Here is a 14,426-nt window from a genome sequence, read left to right as displayed (position 1 = left end):
TTTTAAAATGCAAAATATGAAGCGATACTAATGTGCTAATGTCAAAATTTTCAAATTGTTACCAAATAATGCAGTTTTTCTTCTTTCATATGGACTGGATGTCCAAAATAGTATAGCTCACTCTTACGGTTTTGATGTGAAACCAAGTGTCCCACAAGCTCAGTAAACTTTTCAAACTCTTCAATGGCTGAAGCTATTACAGAATAGGCATATGCTGATTTTCATGCCGCGATTTAATTGTTAATGCATTTAGCATGGTATGCAGTATCATCACGATATTGACATTTAACTGGAGAAAAAAAAAAAAGTGTCAAAGTATTTAATTTTTTTTAAAATGCCTTTTCTTGATTTTAACAAGGTGTTAAATAAAATATTTAAATTAATATTCATGAATGTTTAGAAGAATTTTTCGCTGGGAGTTATGTAATGTTAAAAAAAATATGACACCCTAATGTAGAATGTGGTTGAATAATAAAGAAATCTAAAATAAATTTCATATTGGGATTAAATATTAAAAGCATTTGGCACTGAATGAACACCACTGTGAATCCAAAAATATGAACGTTATTTAATTTCAATTTGAAAGTACTGCATCTGCTTTGTTTCCAGGGTAACGGCTGAGTTATGGCATATTCATTATTGTGACATTGCATCACCGAATACCACCATATATATTTATTACAGAATCTAAAAAACAACAACTAAACACTGCAGTTTTGAATAACTTACATTTATTTCACCTTTACATGAATGTATACAGCTGGCAATGGGTTTTATCAAAATCACTGATTTTACGAGTATTATGGCGTTTAAGTACCTCATTTATAAATCGAAAGTGTTATGTAACTACATATAAGACAAAAAATATAAAATCTAATGCAGGCTTAAAAACAAGTAGAGAATCTACCCAGAGGATTTCTATTTCCACCATCAAACGATTCCTCGGCTAAAATCTGCATCTCTAAAAACAGTGTTCAGTTTAACTAACGCTAAAGATGGACACTCGGGCAATCTATTTGGCGTACTAAAGTGTAAGAAATGTATTTTACAAATAGTAAAAAGTATAAAAAGTAATTGATATGCGAAACCGTCATATCGCAACTTCAGAAAAGTTGCTCTATTCCCACAAATGTCTCATTTACCCATTAGGATCACTCAAGCTGCCTCGTGTTTTGCCGACTCTTCAACATATGATCATCTCAGACGGAGTATAAAGCCTGTGCTATCGTATGTTATTCAGCATCCACAACCATGATGTGAACGAAAAGCCCAGCGGAGGAAAGGTCGTCTCCATTCACAGTGAGCAGTGGCACATGACGATATCCTGTGGCATAACACACAAACTAATGATGATTGCCTGCTTATGTGGTTATAGCAATATTCATCGTGCATACTTAAAACAGCAACGGCAATTTACAAAAACTAAAGGATGAGCATGCATTTAAACTCACTAACCGTTCTTCAGGCTGTTAAAGGGAAGCGTGTACTGGCCAATAAACTCATTGCTCGAACTGAAGTCGTAGTCCTCGACCAGAAAGCGCACAAGGGCTAGATCTGGCACACGCACATCAAACTGGAAGTTCTCGTTCCACATGGGGTTGAAGCCTTGAGAAACAACAAAGCGATTAAGCAACATCTCGATCCTGAGGAGAGCCCTGACTAGGGACACTTAGAGAGTTATTATACCGTTATTCTCAATGTACTGCGTTTCCACCACAGTGGTATCTGCTGGCACACCGTAGATCTGCACTTTAACAATAGGATCCACAATGGAGGACTTCCTTTCACTCACTTTGGGTAACTGCTGGGCTGAGATCACCTGTTAGACAAAAAGAAACAGCGCACATGTAAAATGCGGCATTGTAACTGGAAGATATGCAAGTACAGATCCATTACCATCACATGAAGAGTCTTGTTCTTTAACCACGGTCCTTCTGGAAGAACGATGGGGTCAAATGTAGTGTCTCGGTCTCGTAGGTAAGAAGGCTTGAGGTTGTAACCGCTCTGTCCGTTCTGGAGGAAAAGCCCCTGGTTCAGATCCATCTCTGGGCAGGGCGTCTGGAAGTTAAGGGCCACTGGAGAAAAGGGAGATAAGGGTTTAGGACTACGACACTGACATCAACGTCCACTCTATAACTAGATTTGAATATGAACAGGTCTAGGTGACGTTGGACGCTGGGTATAAAATTCACATGTTCGTTACCTATCTGACAGCCTGCGTTCCACAGAGGCACGGGGTTATAGTTCGACGAGTCCGTCCTCACTCCCGATGGGTAAATCCGGCTGAGTTTGTCTATGTTGTGATGGATATAATCGTTCACTGCGATGGGAAAATAAAATTATTGTAAATAATAGGAATAGTTGACAGTTGGCATAGAAAAATTTTGAAAGGCTAGATGATTGTAGGTCAAAATGCACACTAATGTTCAAAAGATCAAGGTTGGCGTGATTTATACACACACCAAGGCAGCATTTTCTGCAGAAAAAGAGGAATATTGCAAAATATTATTACAAATTTAGATATCAATTTTCAGTTTTTACATTTTATCAATATAATGACTGAATAAAAAAAAAGTTAATTGAAAAACTATAAACATTTGAAATGTAGTCTACACTGTTTTAGATGCTCCAAAATTCCCATGTGTGTGTAAATTCCCTTTTTTTTTTATTTTAATTGATAACTTTACATTCAAGTCTAGTCAAGCGTTAAGATATATGAATGACTCTTTTCCTTGTTTGGTCACCTGCTCGTTTCCATATTCAAAGTTGTGTGTCGAAGGTCTCCCTCGTGCAGAACCATCACCTGTGACGTTGTGCGCATGTCTGACTGTATTTTGCAGTGCAATGAATCAGTGCAGCTGGACAAAGTCCAAGTCTGCGTCTAATGACACGTACTCGTACGTTTAATAGCCTGTGTGTCTGTGCGGCGCAAGTCATGAAGTCGCACCTGATTCCTCCGCCAGCTTCACAGCTTTTCCTTCTTTGAAAGAGGCCATCTCGTAAAAGGACTGCTTGTCCCGGGAATCCTCAAATCCCTGGAAGTGGACGCTTTTGCAGTAGATCACAATATCAGACAGCTCCTTCGCCAACTTCAGCGACTTTGTTTTGCGTTTGGGTATATGTAATGGCAAAATTGGGGAAAAAGAAAAAATTTAAAAATCAGAAGAAATTTATAATAATCACTTAAGTACATAAGAAAGAGAACACAGAAATCAGCTTACACTAGACTTCTTTTCCTGGTCTTCTTCGTCTTTCTCATCATCTTCTTCCTCTGTTACGCTGTCTTCATCTGCCGTTTTAGACTCTGAAAACACGTCCTCAAGTTTGTCTAGTCTTTTCCCCTTGATTATGAACCGACCTTTGAGCTCCTAAATAATAAACAACACATCCATGTGTGTAAACAAGCAGTGTCACCAAAAGATCACAGTTCACACTTCTCATATCTGAGCTTAATAGTGCAGATTACCATCAAATGCTGGTATTTCTACATAGAGAAAATGTGCCAGCCAAAGAGCATATTTACAGCACACTGATTTTGGTACCGTTTCTAACACGGTAGTTTTAGGAAGCTTTAGCTGTAACTGATACTGCGAGGAAAAGAACAGCAGTGTTTGTGTTGTTGACCGTGACAGGCCACACCTTGACTGAGGGGAATGGAAAACAACATTATGTAAGCTATGATAATCATCTGCTCCCCTACAGGCAAAGCACCAGTCGTCATAGTAACCCAAAAGCAGAGTCTTTCAAAGCACGTCGCCACAAAACCACGACGTGAACGTGATCGCACAACTCTGCATCGGCCATTTCCTCATTTCGCGACAGTTTGGCGTTTCTGAAAGGGCTGACATTTGCAATTGTGTGAAAAAGAGTGAAGAGATGCAGCGATGATCTCAAATAGAGAGCGGCTGTGTAAATTCCACACATTCCACAAAGAATTCCATCCTCAAAGCATCTCCTGTTCAGACAGGCTGGAAAACTCTTGAAGCTCACATCTAAAGCCACGGCTACCGGATTAAATTAAAATCTGTTGAAATTCATTTAAACGATCAAAGCAGTTAAGTAAATATTCAATTTGTGCAAATGCACATTTAAATCAAAATAAAGCATTACTCTGCTCGCTAGAACCCTTCTTAATTGGTTGAACAAGGTATTCTGTGGTTAATTATTTTTCTGTATGAGAAGACACTGCATCTTCAGTTCCAGGTATCGTTGGTTGGTTGTGTTTAAAGACAGTTCACCAAAAATTTTTAATTTTTATCATTAATTACCCTAAAGGCGCTTAACACCATTCATCTTCAGAACACACATTCATACATTTTCGATGAAATCCGAGGCCCAGAAATCGAGTTAGGACAATTTCTATAAAAAATTCTTGTGTGTGAAAAAAAGTACATTTTAAATAAAATGGTAAAACTTTTCCAGGTATCGTAATCAGCAACATAAAATAATTTTGGCTTACTGCATCAGCCAGAATGTTAATATCACTGCATCCCAACTAAACATTTTGATATTTACCTTTCCTGGTAACCAATCTCTAAATCGGTCTCTTTCTATTCCACCATTGCCTCTTTCTTCTTACATGATGCTTTTTGTTTGTTTGTTTGTTTGTTTGTTTATGTTAAATGGCATGCCAGCTTTTGTGACAAATTTCATTAGGTTTTTAAAATGCATTTATTAGAATTAGGTGTGTAATTAAAAGGATAGCATACAATCAGCATGTCATTATTAAAAAACAAACCTCGGCTCCGCTTCCTGAGCACCGTCAGGTTTATTTTGTATTTTAAAATAAACCGGTTAACTGAAGATTACTGAACATTTGCATCTTGCAATCACTAACCTCTGGAGAAGGGAGGCATGTGGGCATCTGATCTCCGAGGGGTTTGGTGACCAGAGCGCTACCCAGGATGGAGATCAAGTGCTGAGCCATGACCTTCTGCTGCTCCACACTGCAGTGGTTCTCCAAAGAGAGGATCACGGGATACTTGGACGTCTGGTTTAAAAAAAAAAAAAAAAAAAAAACACAAAAAAAAAAAAAAAAACACACACACACACACACACACACACACACACACACACACACACACACACACACACACACACACACACACACCACTTTGTAAGGCACACGTGGAAAGCACACCAGAAGGACAAGCTCTACAAGCTCTAAAACAAACATTATCCGTCACTGTATTATGTTGGTGAAATGACAGCTGTTTGCATTCGTTGTTATAAATATTTTTTTACCTTAAAGGCATATTCTTGAATGGCTTTGATCACATCCTTAAAGAGGACTTTTGAGGTGAGAGTGTATCCGTGGTAAATGACCGGCTCGTCATCTGATCCATCCCAGCAGTCCAACTCCACACAGCGGCACCCTTTCAGAAGTGCTCTATAGAGGGAAATAAAAAAAAAGAAATCATGCTTTAGGAAAGCTAAATGAATTGAGCTACTTTCATTATGAAACTAGTATTTAATTTTGCATTTCATCTTTAAACTATTTCAATAAAATGCAAACAGGACGAGACAGGATTACTTTATGTATGCCTCCGTGCTGCTGGGTCCTTTGAGCTGGTCCTCCAGCAGGTATGTGTTATGAGACGAGGAGATGAAGTAATGGTTGAGAGGCTGGTTCATGTCCTGGTAAACACTTTTATGAGCCGGGTTAAAGATCAGCCCCTCCGGCTGGTGCAAGTACATTAGGAAGCCATCCTTTGTCATTTGTTGTTTGGCTTTGGCTGCAAGAAATGCACAGCACAGACATGCAATTACAAAGACGTTGTAGTTACACTAGAATTCAACACTGAAACTGAAACTAAAACTAAATACATTTACTTAGACCATCACTCAAAAGTTTGTGCTTGGCAAGATTTTTTCTATTCCAAAATGCTATTTATTCCTTTTGTGGCAAAGTCATTATCATACAAACATTACGATTTGCTGATCAAAAAACAATTATTTTTTTCTTGTTATCATTATTGATTTTAAAACATTTTAATGAATATAAAGTTCAAAAGAACATTTATTTTAAATAAAAAAATATTCTGTAACTAATGCTGTCAAATGATTAACTGCAATTAAAAGTTTGTGTTTACATAATATATGCGTGTATTATACTGTGTATTATAGATAAACCATATTTGCATACACACTTATACCTAAAAATATTTTTTTATTAAATATATACATGCAACTATACACACACATATATAAATGTAAAACAAAAACTTATTTTCAATGCAATTGATCATTTGACAATACTACTGTATTTGTAACATTTCCGATGTCTTTACTTTCATTACCGATTTACGAATTGAATACATCCTTACTGAATAAGTCATTTCTTTCAAATGAACTAAAAAAAATCCTGACCTCATACTTTTGAATGGTAGTATATAGCAGATGTTTTTTTATCCGTAGCAACTTACGAATAAGAGTAACTCAAGCAGGAGGCATTACCATTTTCATCAAGTTCATATTTGTCAATAAGCTGAAGGGCGTCATTCTGAGACACGGCTTCTCTCTGTTCGTTCAGCAGGAAGTTGAGCAGGTCAGCGGCGCTCATGAGACCATCCGTCTTTGCATACTCTGCATAGATGACATCAATCTCCTCTCTCTGTGTCAGGATTTCATAGAAATGCTTAATCTCCTCGCCCTCCAGGAATCCACCCTTTGATTGGTCACATTTCTGAAAAAGAGTAAACCGTCAAGTTATGTCTCGTGTGGGCAACATTTTACAATAAGATACTATTTGCTGTTAACATTATTCAATGATTTGGAAGTATTAGTTTATTTCAACATTTATCAACGTATTATTACAATCGAAAGTATCTCTTAATAATGTTTAACTCAGTTCATGCAAAATGTTTCTCAAACACAAAATATTTTGTCTTTAGTTGCCCCTTGAAATAACTATTCATAATTTTTTTACATTTTCGTGGAAAAGATGTGTTCCCTGGTCAGTCACAATTCTGACCAGTGGGATAATGTGTATACTGAAATTTTATGATTTTTGCAGGCAACTAAATTCTTACATATCTCAGCCCAATTATTAACCCATTTATCACCTTCACATTTTTGCTTTTCTCATACAACACTGAATAGGTGTAGAAAAAAAAAAGTTATTATTCCACTATTAACGTGTTTAATCATTCTATGTCTACACAAAACTGAGTAACTGTGAATTCATATTAATATTAGACACCTTAAAGATAATGTGTACTAAAAATCCTTGTCATGTCTTTATTTATTAACATGCATAATTAGCTTTTGTTTTGGAGCTTTGATGCACCCATCATTTTCTGAAAGTACAAACAGGAAGTAAGGTGATCTGGTCATGTGACAATTTGCACTAATCGTGTAAAACTGCACACATTTAATTGAGACAACTTGCTTTTTCCATATTTGCAGAAAATGCACTAAAATGCCAGTCAGTAACATTTTTAGAGCTTTATAAACTTTTTTACAGTCTCTATTGTGAAGAGTGGGATTAAATTGGACCTAGCTAACAATTAACTTTCATATTAACTAACTCGTTATAATAAATACATATAAAATGCATTGCTTATTATTAGTTAATGTATGAGATGTAGCACTGTGGGAAAAACATAGACGGACAAACTAGGTTAGAATCCTCATAAACACAGAAATATTACCTGAAAGAGCATTTCAGCGTAGTCTTCAGACACCTCAATGTTGATGTCTTGCAGAAAGCTCTTCATCTCTTTCTGACTGATCTTATCATCAAAGTTTTTATCTGCTTTACGCAAACAGCTGTAGATCCAGCTGGAGCTCGGATGTAAGGGCAATCAACTATTTTAAAAGAATTGAAAAGAATAGCTCTTGAACTGCACCTCGACGTCACAGGTGTCTGAAAAGGATACTGCTCTGTTTTCTTCTGAGGAGTGAGGTTCTTCGTGTTCGAGATGACCTTCTCCAAACCGCCGACCCACTTCTTGGCTTCCTCCTCAGAGCTGGCGATCAGGTCCAGGCCTTTCTGCCTGCCCTTAAACAGGATGGAGAACGCTCGGCCCTCCAGCGACTCCTCCGTGTATTTCCTCAAACCCTCCGTCTGCCGACCCGTTCGTACCTCGTCGATGTCCTCAACAGAGACTTGGTGAGAGACAGATACAGAAACATAAAATATAATGTGGGTCTACGGCTTTCCCAACATCGAAAATAACGCTGTAGTTTAGCAAATGTAACATCTGTACTGTGAATGAAACGGTGATCTTATATTTCGAACGATTTATGTTCAATAGTTGTGATTACTTGATATAATAAAATGTTTTAAATCGGTACTTCATTTTTATTTTCTGGTAAAAAAGTATGCTTACATTGATTCATGTCTTTAAAAACTATATTTATAATAAAGATATATCTCTAAAAAGCAGTTTGTCCTAGTTTTGTGTTAAGAATTGCAGTTAAACGCAATATGCATATGGAAATTCTATGCAGACAAGGTCATGCATAAGAAAAAAAAAGCATTGGAAGCTTGATTTTGGACATTTGCATACTTTGAGGCAAAATATGCATAAGTTTTAAACATAGCCGCAGGCTTATATTTTACAGCACTGGTAAACACACAACTTGTTCATAAATATTTTTTAAAAACATCTGTTTAATCTTAACCGCTTTTAATTCATTATATTTAAAATGATGCACAGATCATGAAGCTTTGAAGCATTTAAAAACAGATCACTATGATGACGTAAAGACGCAGTGATAAAATCATACATTATAGATTTTAGAAACAGCAATATTGTGATTTTTATTCATTTAAATAGGTTTTTTCTATATTCCTGTGAATTTCCATTATTATTATCCAGTCTTCGGTGTCAAAAAAATCCTTCAAATGTAATTTTGATATGTTGATTTGATGCTCTAGAAACATTTATTATTACTATCAAAGTTTAACACAACTGTGCTAATATTGTTGAGACCACTACAGGCTATATTTCTGAATTTTTAGATGAATAGAAGGCCAAAAGGAAATCATTTATCTGAAACTTAAAAAAAAAAAAACAATCTTACAGAGCCTAAAGTTTTAAATAGCAATACACATCAATAATTCAATAAATCATAATCAATCAGTATTTTTGAACATCACCCATAAATATAGGCCTCAGTTCAACTGATAGTGTTGCCCCAAATCTAATTTGTATTCCATACAAATAAAATAACTTTAATATATAAAGCACGTTCATTTCACTGTCAGACATTCTTCAGTTCAACTTCATTTTAAAGTTTATGCATTCATTTTACCCCGTTTGTGTTTAAAAATGTGGATTTGCGGAAGGAAGCGCTGTAATAACTTCTCTGAGAGACATTCATCAACATCAACATCGGTCAGCGCAGGACACGAGCACGGAACGGCTTCACTGACCCACCCCTGCGCACATTCTTTTTAGGACTCACATGTCTGTTTGGACTTCAAGGCCTTTTTGGACTCATGCCACATGGTCTTGCAGTCCTCCTGGAGTTTGTAGTAGCGCGTCTTCTTCCACGAGCCCGAGCGGACCTTCAGAAGATCTCCGCCGCTCATCAGGAACTGCAGGTCCCCATCTCCCTCCAAACCTGCGGGGAGGACAAGAGCGAGACTGCTCACGTGGTCGTTCTCACAAAAACTGATTAGTGGGCCATTTCCCCTCAACATCCTTTTTATGAAGGCAGAACATGATTGTCGCTCTCTTGGTCTAATTGAGGAAGGAACCCTCCCAATTCATGAGCCCAGCTGCTGAGGAAGAAAACGTGGCTTATGAACTTTTATGTGAAACACAAAAGACGCTGCATAAAAAGACTAGCACACACACACACACACACACTATGACACCTGACACCAACCAGGACCTGCTTTTAGGTCAAACTGCCATAACACAAATGAATTATTTACAAAGGCGTGGTGTGTATCTGAGTAATTTAAACACGGCCATGAATCAATTAGGCGCGATGCGTTCTTGCTCCATTTACGACGACATTAACAGCTCCCTACTTACAATGCATTACAATTTCCCCGATTTCCTTTTCAATGAAAAGTACAGATCTTTAAACAACCAGCTGAACGCCACGGCAAAGGCGGGTATGAAAGGTCAGGCTCTCGGATTGCACGCAACACTATCGTTTTATTCACTGTCCTACCGAGACGCTTGATGTTGTTTCTCGCCGTTGTTTTCATCTGCGCGCGGTACAAGGACTCTTGAGATTTGGTCCGCGCTGGTTGTCTTCGCACACACTGCATGTTGTCGCTAGTCCGCAGCACAAATCAAAACTGCTTCTGAATAAGTGAGCCGCACATATACGACGAAGACCTGTCGTGTTGTGCTCAGTCACCTGTCCGAGGAGCGGGGCGTGTACTAATCCGAAGTTCATCCCTAGAATAACGCTGCAGCGACACCTGAGTGGCCATCTATATACGTTGGTGAATATAAACATCACTTCACGGATGTTTGTTTGAAAAGTAAGTTTAATTAGTTAAAAGTATACTTTATAATGCAGTCGAAAGCGCTACACAACAGCTGGTGTATACCTGTTGGACCTGGGAGTGTTTTTATGACTAGAATCGATGGCGCCATCTTGTGTCTGTGTTTGACAGCAGCCGGTGGATTCACGTTAACCCTTGAAGTGCCGTTTCTTTACGACGGCGGCAGTAATGACTTTCAAAATTACACACAGCCTTCTTAATTTCAGAAAAGTTGTTCACGCCTCACTTGGTGCCCATGGCGTTTGGCACAGCGCATTAAACCTTGTGAGAGACATTATCTTACATGTGAAGAAGACCAGAAGGGTTTCTGTACCGCAATGTCAATGTAAATATCGTTTATACATTTTGATGGTTATACAGATAGATAGAGATGATTAAATACACTAAGCCAAGCTAATGGTATTATCGATAACTAAAATTATGAAGTATAATTTGTATGAATTAAAGGCGGAAGTAAAAATACAAACCATAAACGGGAATAGCTTAAACGAAATCTAAAGTTTAAAATGAAGTTCAATAGACAAGTTCAAGTGACAAAAGCACATAAAAATCACTAAAACCCAAACTAAAATGAAAACTGGAAATAAAATAAATACTACAATTTTAATATAAATACAAAAAAAAAAAAAAGTACAACTGTTGTTTATACAAATGTTATTTCATTATACTTTTCTGTACCTAATTTCTAAAGTAAACTTTTGTTAATTTCTAAACGGCTTTTATAGTATGCTTTTATCTACTTATATCTACTTTTAAACAAAGTTCTGCTCTAACTGTCTTCTGTTGACACTGTACGGTGTTTGTTTTGGATTCAGATAGGCATCTATACACCACAGCTTTCTTTTAAACAAAACAAACACTTGCACTGGTTCTGTGGACTTTTTCCCCCCCTATAATATTAAGACGATCTGTACCGAGTTCATCTGCCCCTGAAACCCACAGGCCGTTTCCTGCTGCTATTTCAGGGCGAGGAAGGACAGTTAGATCCTATTCATATCCGTCTAAATGACAGAGATACTGAAGATCCAGTAGGTGTGTACACAACAAGCACGCAGTCATTCAGATGCCTTAGGCTTTTTAAGGGCCCAAAGGCAGGTCATGTTTACCGCGACACCTTATCACCTTTTGGTTAAAAAAACCTGAATACTAAAACAATTAAACTCGCTCATCTTAAGAATATTTGTCACTTTTTTTTGTAAACTGTGATCTGTTAAAAAAACACCGTAAAATGAGACGAGCCTTGGTTTAAGAAGCGAGCAAACCCATAATTTGACAGACGTTTGAGGGAGAGGAACTAAAGTAATGAAAGGGATGTTATGTGAGACAGTCAACGGAATGTTGCCTTGGGCTACTGACACCTCTCCTGTGCCTCATCCTCAATAGAAAGTCTAGGAGCTTATTATATTGCTGCAAAATTGGAGCACTGTAAGAGATGGACAAATACACCAAACACATGACAATACACAGTTACTAAGGGTGTGGCAGCCATATTATCTCCTCTAACTCAATTTACACTATACACCACCCATTCATGCGTTCATAATGCGACATCCACAGAAATAGTTGACTGAAAAAAAAAAAAAAAAAAGGCATTTTCAAAGGCAGAAGCATTTTGATATCTAATACATATAGCGCAATAAAATAAAAAAAAGCTTGGTTCGTCTTCAATTTGTTTGCATTTTTACGCTGTTCGCAACATCGACCTTTAAATCAAATATTTCATAAGCGCGTGCGGGAGGAATCGGGTTTGGTAAAGGTTAACGATTCAGTTGCGCGTGGCTGAAACTCAAGAGCGCGTGCAGGTTTAGCGAGCGCCACTGCTCCCGAACTAAACTCGCAGGAGTTTGCTCGACTGACTTTTCTGACGGTTACTTTGATTCAGTCGCGGCAAAGTTCCGTTTAAGTTTCCATTCAGCGCTTACCTTGACTCTCAGCAATGCCGTTGGAATCCATTTCTCTTTAAAAAAAAAACCCCAGCAGACTGTTATATCCTCGTCGCGCGCGATCTGTCCGGTGCTCTCGAGTTCACGCGCAAAACAGAAACGACACAAAACCTCGCGAAGGCTCGCTGGCGCAAAACAGACGCAACCGAGAGCCGCGCTGTTCCTCTGGTCTTCCCTTCGCAGGTACGGATTACCTGCCTGTGGCTGCTATCGTCTCAGTAAAAGGTATCTCATGATGAGCCACTCCCACTTACCGCTTCAGCATCTTATAACGGCAGCGGCATGCTGTGCTTTCAGCCGCCTATAGGGGTCACGATAAACGACACTCAAGTAGCAGCAAAGCCAATCCAGGCCGAGATTGAACGTTTGCTCGTTTTATTCTGCAGAATCAGTTCTTTAACGTCGTCCTGTAATTAAAGCTGTAGACGCTAGTCATGTCTGAGAGCTCAGATGCACTGTCAGTGTAAGGAATCTGTCACTGATCATTTATTTAATCTTTTTTATTTTTCTGAGTCATATAACGTAGGCAGTTGTTCAAAGGAATACAGAATGCATTACTGAGGTTAATTTGGATTCAAATATACTATATTTGAAATCTGGATTTTTTAAGCTGTGCACCTTAAAATGTTTTTATTGCATGAAAATAATGATACAATCACATACAACACACACACACACACACACACACACACACACACACACACACACACACACACATCACCTTATACACACAGCTTAATTTTAAGCCAGCACTAACTTTTTTTTACATTTTTACAGCTTGTATGTGTGTATTAACAGAAAGTATTTGAAATGCCCTATATATTATACATTATATAGGGCCAATACATTTATGACATTTATGAAATTAATCATCAGAAAAAAAAACTTTTCTCAAAATCTCTTCACTTCAAACAGGCCTATGAAAACTGGAACACATATTCAAGGCGTTCTTGGGCCTCTTCCTAATTGTGCTGATTATCATTACACATGATTGTGGTCCTCCACTGTTTGAAGTAGTCTGCGTGTGAATACTGTGCCTGGAGAGGTTTACATGTTGCTTTTGTCGAGGAATTCCTTTGCAGATAGATCGTGATAAAGGAACCCAGCTCTCAGATCTGCTGTGTGACAGAAGCAAACATTCCACAAGGTTTTTTTTTCCCCTCTGTGTAAAATATATCAGATGCTTTCTGAACGAACCACAACCGTAAAGCCTTGCTCTCGACTCATTTGTCAGCTGCAAACAGGCAACGCGATATGATCAGTTATGTTTATGAGTCATTTCTGAGCTTTTTGAAAGGCAACTTATCATTGTCTGATAAGCCAGAGTAAACCAATGAGACCAACCACTCAGAGGAAAAAAGACAAGCGCCTACAGCTGCATTTCATGGGCGTTCAATTTCACGAACGCCAATTTCTGTTTAGCAGAACTTAAAAAAAAATAATTCTTTCCTCAGGCTACGTTTCTGTGGCATTTTATGATTTAGACATGCTCGCTTATAGCATGAAATCAAAGCATGAAATCTGCTCTATAAAAACACCATATAAGTTCAGTTGCAAGTACTTTTTTAGGTTAATGTCATCTTTTAGCCCTCATTTTTGGTGCTTTTTCCTTGAAGGAACAGTTCACCCAAAAATGAAAAATTAGAAAAGGTTTTTTTATTGTTGTTATTTAACTTGACTTTGACTCTGACCGACATATGGTGTAAGCCGCATTCGTAATATAAGCTCAGAAGAGAATAGACCTAGGAGGATTTCAAACATCGGTAACAAATGAAAACTTAGAAGGATTTCATGAGAACGAATGCAGCTGGCAGCTTATGCCATACGGCGAGTCGGAGGGCAGCCAAGAAGCCGGATAGAAATATTTTTGTACTTTCAGTCTACTTCAGAAGACGTGCTAACCCCCGGAAGCATGTAGGTTAGTTTTACAACAGATATATATGATTTATGGAGCTTCAAAATATTGGACACTATCCACCAGCATTACCAAGCTTGGAAGAACCAGG

The 14,426-nt window shown here is 37.9% G+C and overlaps 2 protein-coding genes across 3 annotated transcripts in view; one reads left to right on the top strand and one right to left on the bottom strand.

The window, feature by feature from the left end:
* tox (thymocyte selection-associated high mobility group box) overlaps window positions 1-14,426 on the top strand; it is an 839,643-nt gene that overhangs the window by 556,219 nt on the left and 268,998 nt on the right. The gene's annotated exons all lie outside the window — the stretch shown is intronic.
* Window positions 715-12,654, bottom strand: plcd1b (phospholipase C, delta 1b). Of its 2 annotated transcripts, none has more exons than XM_043259306.1 (15): window positions 12,400-12,654; window positions 9,415-9,573; window positions 7,881-8,109; window positions 7,653-7,782; window positions 6,457-6,685; window positions 5,534-5,735; window positions 5,245-5,389; window positions 4,838-4,990; window positions 3,222-3,368; window positions 2,948-3,098; window positions 2,204-2,320; window positions 1,897-2,075; window positions 1,687-1,819; window positions 1,456-1,605; window positions 715-1,324 (listed from the first exon to the last, which is right to left on the bottom strand). In XM_043259306.1, exons 1-15 carry the CDS (start codon window positions 12,428-12,430, stop codon window positions 1,233-1,235), a joined length of 2,247 nt encoding a protein of 748 aa, XP_043115241.1. In that variant the 5' UTR covers window positions 12,431-12,654; the 3' UTR covers window positions 715-1,232. The 2 variants fall into 2 exon arrangements, with proteins under 2 accessions (XP_043115241.1, XP_043115233.1); XM_043259298.1 differs by lacking the exon at window positions 12,400-12,654 and adding an exon at window positions 10,135-10,330.

This window comes from Puntigrus tetrazona, chromosome 2, assembly GCF_018831695.1.
Source record: "Puntigrus tetrazona isolate hp1 chromosome 2, ASM1883169v1, whole genome shotgun sequence".
Taxonomy (NCBI): Eukaryota; Metazoa; Chordata; class Actinopteri; order Cypriniformes; family Cyprinidae; genus Puntigrus; species Puntigrus tetrazona.
This window is presented reverse-complemented; position numbering and strand designations above follow the sequence as displayed.